Consider the following 12,960-nt stretch of genomic DNA (forward strand, 5'->3'; position numbering starts at 1 on the left):
TTTGAAGTGTGGTTCCCAAAATCCTTTTGGCCTATAGTAGATGTTATGAATTGTGGAAATGTGGAAATGATGTTGGCATGGCCAGTAAAATTGTCTGCTATGCAGATATCCTTGTTTTTTTAGTTCCTTCACTGATGATGTTTCACTTCATGTACACCTCTCTGTACTTTTGTTATATAACTGTGCGATTAATTAACTTTAGAAGGAGTTTGACGTTTTGTTCAGTCAGTTCATACAGATCTAACATTTTATCAACCAGGCAGTACAGGAATAATTAATGTGTGTTTTACACTGTGTAGCAAAAATGCTTAGACATCTTTTGCTTTTCATAGCCATTACCATGCTGATTAGAAAATGTAATGGATATTTACTAATAGATTACTACTTGAAGGGTGAAGCACACAGGCAGTTAGATAGATACTTTATTGATCCCGTGAGGGAAACAGCAGCTTAATACAGTCAACACAGCAACAGTGTAACGAAATGATACAATAATACAACAATACAATACATACAATACAATACAATACAATCAGTACAGTCAGTGAGACGTGCACTAAAAAGAGTTGCTCACAGCCCAGAATATACAAAGAACAAACCAGAACAGTACACAAAAAGTTGTATTGCACATTATAAATATATTGCACAAGTCCCTGGCATATATTGCACAAAAAACAGTTGTTAACAGGACAAACCAGATGTGGAGAGTTTACTGCTTAGTCCAGAAACAGGTCAATATTAATGTTGCCCCTGCCCAGACACAAAGTGGATGAGTTGTAAAGTCTTACGGCAGAAGGCGAGAATAACCTCCTGTAGCGCTCCCTGTCACACCATGGATGGATCAGCCTATTGCTGAACGTGCTCTTCATTCTCACAAGCATGTCATAGAGGGGATGGGAGACATTGTCCATTATGGCCTCCCAGTTTGGCACCATTCTCCTCTCAGCCACTACCGCCAGGGGGTCCAGGTCTGACCCAATGACAGAGCTTGCTCTTTTGATGAGCTTGTTCAGCCTGTTCGCATCCCCTGCTCTAAGAACCATGTAGGTAATCGAACAGCATTCCAATGCACTAGAACAGTGGTTCTCAAGCTGTGGTACGCGTACCTGCAGTGGTACGTGGTGTGCCGCCAGGTGGTACGCCAAATGACCCTGGAACTGTGTTGTGTGTCCTGAAAAAATCGGGACGGGTTTTCATATTTTGTATTTTTATATGTGTCGAACACGCAGCCTACGTACTACGATACAGTGCGCGCTAATACTTAAGTGGACACAAGAGATACTCTGCAATTCTATACCACTCTATAGGAATGCGTGCTATAAACGCAAGGGACCAATTGTATTTAAAAAAGCTACTGTATCTCCAGCAAATAGGGAGAAAGGAGAATGTGCGTGATTTTGGAACAATGCCAACATTGTAAACACAGGAATGCATAGAAATGTGTGCTACAAACGCTGGTAATCTTGTGAGCACAGGAAAGCATGAAAAATAACAGAAAAATATTAATTAACTGTTCTAAGTTAATTTGAGAAAAATACACCGAGCGTCTCTATGTTTCTCTCCCATGCGCATGAAATAAATACTTAAAATAAACACTGAAATAAAAACGGAAACATGGAAAAATGCAAACTTGCGGATTGCTAAAGCAGGTAAGCCCCGCACTATTTTGTGTGGAGAAAAAGCTGCTGAACAGCTCGACCTGCTGCCCCCCTGAAAGACACAGTCATTCATAGAATTATTGAAATGAAGGATTATATCAAAAGTACGCTGACAGAGCGCGTTAAGATGAGCAGATGTTTTTCACTGCAATTAGATGAGTCTGTAGTCGATTTGGCCAATATGCTCGTTTACGTTACATACAAGTTTGAGGGTACGTCCCGTGAGGACTTTCTGTTCTGTAAGCCGCTACTAACAGGAACTACAGGAGAGCACGTATTTCAGCTTCTGAATGAATTTATCGAAGAGAATGGCATCGACTGGATAAAATGTGTCGGAATTTGTACAGATGGTGCTAGAGCAATGACAAGCCGACACAGTGGTGTAGTTGCACGAATTAGAGAGGTTGCTCCAGAAATTAACGGTTTCATTGCAACATCCACCTCGAGACCTTTGCCGTCAAGAAAATGCCTGACAATTTAAAATCTGTTAAGACTGTTGTGAATTGTATCAAGGCTCGAAAAATTAATTCACATCTGCTTTGCTCGACTTAACAGGCTCACCCCTCTCACTGAAATGGTGCTTTTTCAGTTTTATTTGTTGTTGTTTTTTTCTGTAAAACACTTTGAGAAACCACATTTTAATATATCAAACAAAGTTTATTATTATAATATTTATTATATGCATGTGTGAGTGTGTGTGCACATGCGCTCGTGTTGGTCATTGAGACTTTCCGGGGTTCCTATGTGAAGATGACTTGTAGGTGGTACTTGGATGCTTTGGTTGGATTAGGGGTGGTACTTGGTCCAAAAAGTTTGGGAACCACTGCACTAGAAGGGTGGATTTGTCATGTTCTTATCATATGTTTGTCACAGGAGGAGAAAAGCAACGAGTGGCCATTGCCCGGGCTATCCTGAAGAACCCCCCCATCCTGCTGTATGATGAGGCCACCTCCTCCCTGGACTCCATCACCGAGGAGGTATGTGCGTAAAAGTTTGCTATATTTTTAATAGTCTTGGTTAATGGCAAATCACCTGATTAACAGCCGATGGAGACGAGGGGATAAAAATATACTTCGACAAGTGCTGTTGCACTCCTTTAATGTCTTTCTGTAAAGCATAGCAGGACACACTTAACATTTCACCAGTGAAATTACAGATTTTTATTCTTTTTTTTTTCATTTCTTAATGTTTGTTTTTAACAGATAAAATATGTTTTTCTAATTTGGGAGGTCTGGATTAGGGCTTTGGTAAATCCCATAGGTGAAGCCTAATTGGCTGACCATTTAGTGACCATCACTAAACCTTAAAACAACCATAAAAGCACACCCACTTTTATATATTTAAGGAATCAACATATCAGTCATTAACTACTAAGAACACATCTTCTCATAAGGAACACATGCATCAATCCTGTAATTAATGTGTTTAATCATAAGGTTTAATTGGTGTATAAAAAGTGGATGCATCTTGTCATCTTTGAAAGATTTTAAATGTGTTTTAAATTATAAGAAACATTAATAATTCAGTCTAGGGGACCCCTGTGGTGAAGCTGAAGGTGTTAATCTGAGATACAAAAGTGAATAACAAAGCACACAAGAAACTGTTTTGTAGTTGAGCATTAGGTAATTTAATGCAATTAACCTTTCCTAGGTTCAAAGCAGTTAGTAAAATCTGCTTAACAACCTCACAGCACTAAATATTGTACTCAGTCCTGGTCCTAGAGGGCTACCATTGCCTTATGGTTTTCATTGAACTCTGGATTTTTATTGTCTTATTTGAGTTAGTTGTTCACATAGTTGGTCTGTATTACAAAAGTTTAAGAATTATAAGTTACCTATAAAAGGTATATACTGCAAAATATAACAATTGTTCACATCACAGCCTCTCCTATGATAATAATCCCCTAACCAAGAAAAGTGTAGGCATACTGTATTGTAATTCCATGAATAGTGTCCTTCACATGCATTCATACCCCCATTGAAGTAAGAACAAAAACCGCCCTCTAACAGAATGAGTTGTGGATCAGATAATCTGTCTTTCTTAAATCAATTATAAAAATATTTGCAGAAATTGTAGTTGCATTTCAGAGCAAAGTCATGTTTCTCATAAATAATTGAATTTTAGAAACCATAAGGGTTACAGTTACTTACAGCTCTGGGTACGCCTGTGAATTGGGTGGCAACTACTGTATATATTGAAAAGGCAACACACTGAGATCTCCAACACACACTGGCATCTTCAAGAGGCAAAGTGTCAAAAACTACTGATAGACATCTCCTGCATGGATGTGGCATTCTTGGCAAGGATGCAAAGAAGAAACGTCTTCTGAGGGTGAACCACAAAAAGATTTTGCAGAGCTATCTGAAAGACAGGTGGAACCACGTCTGATGGTCGTGTGATTAATTAAATACACTAGGAGTTTGGAATGTTTTGTTTACTTGTTTGGTCAGTTCATACTAATTTAACATTTTATCAACCAAGCAGCACAGAAACACTGTGCTGCAATAATGTTTAGGCATCTTGTGCTTTACATGTATACATGAAAATGTCAATACTGCCATTACATTATAAAACTGGTCAATGCTTTTTGGTTTTGATAAACTATAACTACTATTGGTTATTTATTAATTTAAGATTGTTAATGAATCCAGCTTTAAATTGTCATTCCTATGTCTGTCAATTTCTATAGAGGATTCTGTGAAATCCACTCACCCAGAACATCAAACTTATATGCAACCAGCAGATGATAATCAAGATAGGGAATATGCAGGTGTCTTTACAGTTACGTGTCTTTCTTCTCTGTATTTCACAGTCTAACATAAACTAATCCAATTTAAAATAACAATTATATGTAGGTAAACCTTTATTAAAGTTGTCTCTGTAGCTGAAATTTATATACCTGGTCTTCTGTCGGTTTTTATAGGAGCTCTTAAGTTATGTCTAAAGGCATTTTTCATATCTGTCCTGTCACTCATGTCCTTACAGCATATTACTAAGGCAAACAAAGAACTCTCCAGGGAAGCAAGAGAAAAAACTGAATATGCTTAAAAGAACTGCCGGAATGGGGGGGAAGGGCTGAGCCTAAAATTATGGACTTTTTCTGTTTTACAACAGGGACTAATTGTGCTTAATGTTTAAGTCTTACTGTGTTGTAATTATTGTGCTGCTTGCTTTCAGAACATTCTCACTTCCATGAAAGATATGGTGAAAGACCGCACATCTGTCTTCATTGCTCACAGGTTATCTACCACAGTCGATTCAGATGAAATCATTGTCCTGAATCAGGTAAAATGTTTTTTTTTGTTTCCGGAACTGAACGTGACAGACTTATGCTGTACAATATCATTGTATAGTCATTCAATGAATGCATCTTTGTTATTTTGTGAATACTGAAGTAAGATAAGATCACTTTATTAGCCATAGACAATTTCTTGCATTAGGAATTTGTCTTTTCGCATACTCCATCTTGCTCTCCATGAGACACACAGGCACACAGACTGGGAAAGAGAAGCTTGGGAGGGTCACTGGTCAGATAGTTGTTGTTTATAGTTATGAGGCAGACTCCTGGTTTGCAGTCAGCTGCTACAATGGTAACGATTCGGGGTTGGCAAGCTGTCTAGAAAAGCCTCTGGTGCAGAATGGCTGCAGCATGTCACCCAGGTGGGTGTGTTCTGCCTTACTTCTGAAGTGCCTGACTTCCTTTTGGATGTAAATGAAAATTTGAATTGCAATTAGTTGTAGTCATGTTCTGTATAGACATTAATCAGACTTTACTACCAAATAGAATTTAACAAAAACTAACAAAAAAAGCTTGAATTTTGAAAATGATTGACAGAAATCAAACATTTGTAAAGCATTTAGAAAAAAAATCGGGAAATCAGGAAAAGACTTAATATTGGTGAAAAAGCACTAACAGCTACATAAATCCTACTTCAACGTCATGGTCCGCAAATACTGTAAAACAATTTTTTAGGTTAAGAATAGAAAAGGTCTTTTTCATAGCCTGTATTAAACAGAATTCATGGACTTTCATAGTGCAAGGCAATGTTAACAGTAACAGTGTTTATTTTTGTTTTGTAGTTTTTTTTCGTACATCATGGTGTGCACAAGGATCTTGTCAGAAATTTTCTGATTGTATTTTGTAGTTGAATGTCCCATTTTCTTTATCTACAATACATTTAAAAATCACTATCACTGAAACAGAGGGGAAATTGATCCTTGTCTAACCAGAACACAGCAGAATGCTGCAGTTCTTGGTCTGAGCCAGGAATGCTAATCAACATGTCTACTTGCAGCCAGCAGCCATATCACTCTGCAACTCACAACTGGCAACCCACTGAAGCTAAGCAGGTGTGAGCCTGGTCAGTACCTGGATGTGAGACCTCCTGGGAAAAACTAAGGTTGCTGCTGGAAGAGGTGTTAGTGAGGCCAGCAGGGGGCACTCACCCTGCAGTCCATGTGGGTCCTAATGCCCCAGTATAGTGACGGGGACGCTATACTGTAAACAGGTGCCATCATTTGGATGAGACCTAAAACCGAAGTCCTGACGTTCTGTGGTCATTAAAAATCCCAGGGCGTTCCTCGTTAGGAGTAGGGATGCAACCCAGGTGTCCCATTGGCCCTTACCAATCATGGTAATAATCCCCATCTATGAATTGGCTTCATTAATCTGTTCTCCCCCACCACTGATAGCTGATGTGGTGGTGGAGGTGATCATAAAAAAAAGGTGTCCAGAAAAGCGCTGTATAAGTGTAAGCAATTATTATTATTAATTTCAGCATACTGTTCAATCAAAGATTGTGACTTAACCTATCCTTAGCTGTGATCGTCCCAAATATCTACATAGATGAAAAACCCATGATCGCTGGCAATTGTTCTGTCTGGAATCATAAAATCATTTATGTAAGTGTTAGAAGCCAGAGGCCAAATACACAGCCCACCACCACCCACCCTCTGTGCTGGCTAGGAAATATTTGGCCTGATGCAATTAACCTTCACCCTAAAACTGGACTATGGTGTATTTGAAGAAAGCAGAATATGCCTTTCAGCAGTGCAGGTGTTTATTAGTGGTGTGCAAAGAACAAATGAATGCAGTCATTTGCTTGTATGACATACAGTATAGCAGAAATGTTAAGTTTCCAGCACTACAACAGCCAAACTTCAGCTCTGGAATTCTTGAAGAAATAAATGTTCTTGACCTTCACCTGTAACTTTGCCATCCCTAGATATCGGCTTACTACAACTACTTTGGACTGATCTGAAAATGCAATAGCCAAGCTTTTGATCTCTAATCTGCCTGCACTAAAGAAAAAAATTCAACATAAAAAGGGACTAGACTTCCTAGATCAGATGTAATCCTCTGATGGAGAATTATCATTAATGTCTGAAAGCTGTAAAGATAGGCAAAAAGACACAAATTACTAAAGCTGGTGATCTAACGTTTTTGGTTCCAATTAAAATTTTAATTACAGTGTTTCTGAAGGAGATCACTGAATACATTTAAAAAATATTTTTGTTTTTTACTTTATTAAAAGTAAATGGCTGTAAACCTCAATCAATTGATGATTAAATCTTTGAAAATTCACAGTCAATCTTTGATGCATTTCCTGTTTTCTCTCTCTATGACCTTTTTCTTTGTAAAGGAAACCCAAATATTATTTTTATTAAATATTTGATATTTATATAGCACTTTTGACACTATAATAAAGTTTACATTTACATTTATTGACTGTTATATCAGGTGCTTAGGTACCACTTGTGTCAAGGAATAATTGAAGATCACAAAGGATTTTATGGAACATTACCCATTACTTGTGATTTACTTGTAAGTTGGAAGCAATGACAGAATTCAACTGCTTATACCTGGAGACAAGATACTTAGTTTATCTTGTTTAGTGCAAGATGGCTTGTTTCAACTGAATTTCTGCTCTTGATGTTTACATGACGATAATTGATTGTGTTAATATTGAACTTTTCATCCCCAAAAAATCCTAAATGCTTTACAAATAGAAAGGTACATTGTCTGAATTGTAGATCCAAGCTGGCATTTGGCAGCTATTGTTTGTTTAAAACTTCTGGTCCAGAAGAGAGCCTGAGAAGTCAGGGGAACAGCTTTCAGAGAAGCTTGGGAGTCCAAAAACATTAGGATACAATTTTTGGCCAGCAGTTTTCAGACACCTGTGCACTGCAAAAAAATGTTTCATACAAATGGGACTATGGACAGCAACAATACACACAACAGGGCATTATGTCAGCTCAGTGTGATTGCACTTAGTATCCAAAATAGCATATGTCTTCTAGTAGATACTGATGATGTTTGCACCCTTTTGTGGGTCTGGTGAGCACAAGCCCCTAGCTTTATCTTTTATTAGTTAGGAGTGAATTTGGAATTTCTTTCAGGTATTGTAGGTATTGCTATTTTTTTTTCTTTCTTTATCATATGGTGTAATTTATCTTGAGGAGCAGTCCATGTTTATAGTGCATTAATTACATACATTCTTGGGCTTCAAATCCAATGGTTAGAGTAAGTACCTAAAAGGAAGAAATATTGGTGGATGGGGAACTCTGTGACAGAAGGAGTAAGGTTTTCTTCCTTCCTCATTAAAATAAAGGGTCTTAATCTACACATGCCCTTACTGGCACCTCCATTTTCTTCTCTCTGTGGTATACTTTGTTTTTGACGATTCTGTGGGCGGATATCTGTAAAAAGGTTGGGAAGCAAATGATAATGTTGGGGGGGGGGGGCGCTCGTGCGTTAATGTGTGGGTGTACTCGCCACAACTCACTGGTATTGGCTTGTTGGATTACTAGGTCCCTGTTTGTTGTTATAATGAGGGAAAACACGTGCACATTAGCTTTGCACCAACTCAAGTGACAGTCTAGTTTGTTAGACCTTGTCCATTTCGATTCCGCATTGTATGTGCTTTACATGAACACATTTATCCCTCAAACTTCCACAAAACCTTCTGTCACTCGTCTGCTTTTGTGTTTTGTACAGAAACAGATTGAGGTTTTTTGCTTGACCACATAAGTCCCAGAAGATAAAAGCAACTTGTCAGAGACAATGATATACGTATTCACTGTCGACAACATGAGCTGTTTCTATTTTAAAATGCAGCCTTTGAATTATTCTTGGCAGATTCCTGTGAGGATCATAGCTAAGGAAAGCAGAGGACATTAAAAAACAATTAAATGTGTTTCTCTGTGAAAGGCCTGCTGCTGCCTCCCACACACAGTCTGTACAGCACGTTTCTTTCCTTTCAAATGTCTGTTCCGCACATCTTTAGAATACTGTTAATGATTGTTTTTCTTAAGCCCAAACACAAAGCTGTGGATTTGAACTGGAATCTTTACCTGGGTACAGGTACAGATTGTTTATGCTGTATGCCCCTCCCCAAGGTGATTGGAAAATATCTTATATGCAGTAGCAATATGTTTATAGTAGATCAACACAAGGTTTTTGTCAGAAGGCAGCCGTCAGTTTAAGGGCTGGTTTTCACTAAGAGATGGATGTAAATATGGCAATCTGTCTAAAAAGCAGTTGAAATTAGGTTTTGGAGTTGTTAGTGGTGTTGTACTGTATCTATAGTATTGGTCCTACAGTATACTGAAGGGATTTTGCTTTTCTGTGGTAACCAACACAGGATTAATAAAAACACGTACATGAGGATGCTACAGCAACTGGGGCATTTTAGGGCAGGAATAGGCTCATAGACTAGCAGAAAGTTTCTAGCCAACCTGTCCAAAGTCCAGAAGGTTTATTTGTAGACAGATGGTAACATTAGTACTAAGTAGTCATTGTTCCTGTCTTTCAATCTGTGTTGGCATATGTAAATTAAGAGCAGACACATGGTTTCCCTAACTTACAAGCAGTTACACTTTGCTGAGAGGCAATATTAATTCACTAATCACTTTTATTTAAATTGTATTTGTCTGGAACATTGAATATGAATTCTCTTTATCAGACCTGTAATTTGATGTAGTCTTGCTTCTGACACCACAGCGAATAAATTTAGAAAGTCATAAAAACCTACCCATGGCAGAGACCTCCTGACTTCTGCATTTATTCTTTTCTTGCAAATTTTTGTTCTCATAAACACTTTCTAAGGCTATCGTGATAGAAGTTATACGGATATTGCTGGCACACCACTGTGGAAGTTGATCTTAGAATTACTTAATTGCCTTTAGGTAGTGATAATGTTTCACTGCTGTGAAAGGAATTGTCTGAATTTTTATGTTATTTTAAAGATATAAAGGTCACATTTTATGTATTTTCTTTTTATTGCTTTACATATTTCTCTACCTGGAATTTAGAATTTCAGTAACAGATTTACATATCTTCTGGATTCTGATCAGGGGAAGGCAATCTCTCTTAAGATTGTTCTATCTGAAACCGGCATTCGCAAAGTAGGAAAGAGTACTGTTTGCACAGGTTCAATGTCACCTGATTATGATCAACTGTTATTTTAATTGTATTCTGACTTTTGAGCCTTATTTTTTAGCTTTAATCGTGTATTTTCTAAAACAAACTATGACAGTTGTAAAGGTACATGTATCTATATTCTTTTCAGTACCTTAACTTATATGATAAATTTAACACACCTGCAGTATGTTAGCCAGTTTCACAAGTAAATCAAGAGATCAGTCAGTGCTGTGTGGTCTCACATGAAGTGTTTGCCACTGAAGTGTTTACTGGTGTGTCACATTCCTCTAGAATTCTAGCTCTAGTTCCAAAGCCCTCTGGATAGTTGTAGAAGAGTGATGTTCATGTAAAGTATAGTGATGCTGTAGTGGAAGACACTGGAGGAAAACAGCAGAGCATCACGTGGAAAGAGTGAAATTTTTCTGTGGGCTTAGAAACCTAGACAAACTGAACAGCAGCAAGGCCATAACTAGAAAAGACATTTCTCTTAGGTGCCTGGAGTATTGGTGAATTGTTTCGGATTTTTTAACTTTGAGAATTCTGCCTATGTAAAATAGGAAGTGCTTTGTTTTCTACTGTTGCAGTCTGTGAAAGTGAACATATGACACAGCGATGGCTTAAAATGTATCTTGCTGTAATTATAATTGGAATTTTGGAATTTACTACTGAGGACAAAATGTTCAAGCAGCACGAGTCTGCACCGAGAGACGTTAAAGAGCCGATGAATGGAATTCATTTCTGAAGTCGTTTTTTTCAGGGCCTGGCACTTTTCAGGATTTTGTATGTAGCCCTCCTCCCATCACACGCCCTTGTTGATCAGCCCTTTATGTTTTTTCCCCACTTCCAGGGGAGAGTGGCGGAGCGCGGAAGTCACCAGTCTCTACTGAGCAACCCCAACAGCCTGTATTCAGAGCTGTGGCACACGCAGAACAGCAAGGTCCTGAATGGCAACAGCCTGCCCAGCGAGGAGCAGAAGAGGCTCTCCCGCAAGGAGGAGGAGAGGAAGAAGCTCCAGGAGGAGATCCTCAACAGCGTAAAGGGTTGTGGGAATTGTTCCTGCTGAGAGGAGTGTGTCTGCTAATGGACAATACAGCAGTATTTTGCACTGAGACTCAGGAGTGAGTTATTTATAGGATTACATGTCCTTCTCCTGTTTTGTATCCTGGCTTTACAGGATTGTCAATATGGTCCTTGGAACAGATTGAAGGGACATTCCCATTTAAGAGACAGATTGTTCAAATCTGCCCCCTGCTTCCAAAGTGACACTTTTGGTAGATTCATATTTTCTCTAATATGGAGACACTAATGCAACTGGGGCTAAATTGTAAATGAGGTGCAACATAAGTGTATCCATCCATACAATTGTCAGAACACAACCATGGTTTTCTTTGAAGAAGAAGAAATGGAAAAGCAAAGCTGTCTGTGGGTTTACCCCTATTGAAGTCATGGATGGTTACCATTTCACTTAAGTGAGGGTTGAAATTTAAATCTGCTGTTGGTGCATTATTGACAGTGCACTGGAGGTGCACCTCAGTTTATTTTTTTAAATCCTAAATTGGAAGTAAAATGAATACTGGAATTTCAGAGTTTTACATGTTATATAGATAATGGTAAAGAGCAGCCAAAACTGTTTTGCTAAAATGGTAAAGGTTCAGTTCACTGCTTAATGTGAACATATCAGTAGAGTGCATTGATAAAATGTTTTTAAAAATTTATAATTGGGATGGGAGGTGTTTGCATTGCGAGATTGTTCCAAAATGTACTAATATAATCAGTGTACAGTGATATTCAAAATTATGGGGAGATGTTGACAATCTGAATTCAAATAGACAAATAAAGCAAGAATCCTCCTACTTTTTAGATTTATTTGAAACAGAGGTACTGTTAACATGGGGGGCTGTTGCTTAGCTGGTGGACTAACAGGGGATATAGTACGAATAGACTATGTATTTGCAAACAAACAGTTAATCAAATCTTTAACGTAATGTAATATCCTCATTTGGGGACTCTAAATAGACTAACATTACTGAACCCAGAATCTAGGATACAGATGCACAGGCCATGCCAGTCTCTGTCCTGTCTGTTATGATGTTACAGGAATGAGCCTGGCAAGAGAGTGAAACACATTAGTTCATTTACATGTACTTTTAGGACTGATAGAACAAAGTAATAAATGTTTTTTTACTGTTGTGAAGGTCTGTAAAAATCCCCCAAAATATATACAGTACAGTTGTTTACAATTTTCTTTTCTTTCAGTAAGATTGTCATGTATCCCTTCAATTTTGGCTTTCAGTGAACATATTTTGCAATTAAAGTGTTATATCAACAGTTTCTCCTTTTTTTTTTTCTGAAGAGACCTGGATTCACTGTACCTACTGTCATCATGTCAGTATGTGAGTTTAAGCAATATTGAAATATCACAGTATTGATGGCTCATCATGAACAATTATTTTTCAGAGATAATTTCCTATTTCTAAAAATGTCTGAATTCAGATGCCTTGATGTTTCTCTTTTGAGTAGTTCACAGGCATACACTCAGACTCGGAAGCTCTGGGCAGTTAAGGGTACAAACATACTGGAGTGTGTTGTTCTATATACATCTATATGATTTTCCTTGTAAGCAAACAGCCCATCTACAGAATTTGGATATCTGAGCTATGAGATGGAAGTTAGAAGATTGCAAACATTAAACTGACAAGAAAGTTCACAAGCCATTTAAGGGGAATAAAAATGTTATATAATTCCCTTCAGACTTGGACACCAGTTTTCTTCCAGTCATAAAAAGACATTTCCTGAATTCTGTTAATGAGTTATGTAAAACAACATGAACTCGGTGAGTGCATTGCCTTTATTTGCTACTGTGGCCAGCTGTAACAAACC

The 12,960-nt window shown here is 38.0% G+C and overlaps 1 protein-coding gene across 1 annotated transcript in view; it reads left to right on the top strand.

The window, feature by feature from the left end:
- Nucleotides 1–12,411, top strand: part of abcb7 (ATP-binding cassette, sub-family B (MDR/TAP), member 7) — an 82,073-nt gene extending 69,662 nt beyond the window's left edge. The window contains exons 14-16 of the mRNA XM_015351079.2: nt 2,532–2,635; nt 4,836–4,943; nt 10,928–12,411. Coding sequence (XP_015206565.2) covers nt 2,532–2,635; nt 4,836–4,943; nt 10,928–11,143 — 428 coding nt within the window. The 3' untranslated portion in view covers nt 11,144–12,411. The remainder of the gene's footprint in view (nt 1–2,531; nt 2,636–4,835; nt 4,944–10,927) is intronic.
- The last annotated feature ends 549 nt before the right edge of the window (nt 12,412–12,960 follow it).

The sequence above is a fragment of the Lepisosteus oculatus genome, chromosome 8 (genome assembly GCF_040954835.1).
Source record: "Lepisosteus oculatus isolate fLepOcu1 chromosome 8, fLepOcu1.hap2, whole genome shotgun sequence".
In the NCBI taxonomy this organism is placed as follows: Eukaryota; Metazoa; Chordata; class Actinopteri; order Semionotiformes; family Lepisosteidae; genus Lepisosteus; species Lepisosteus oculatus.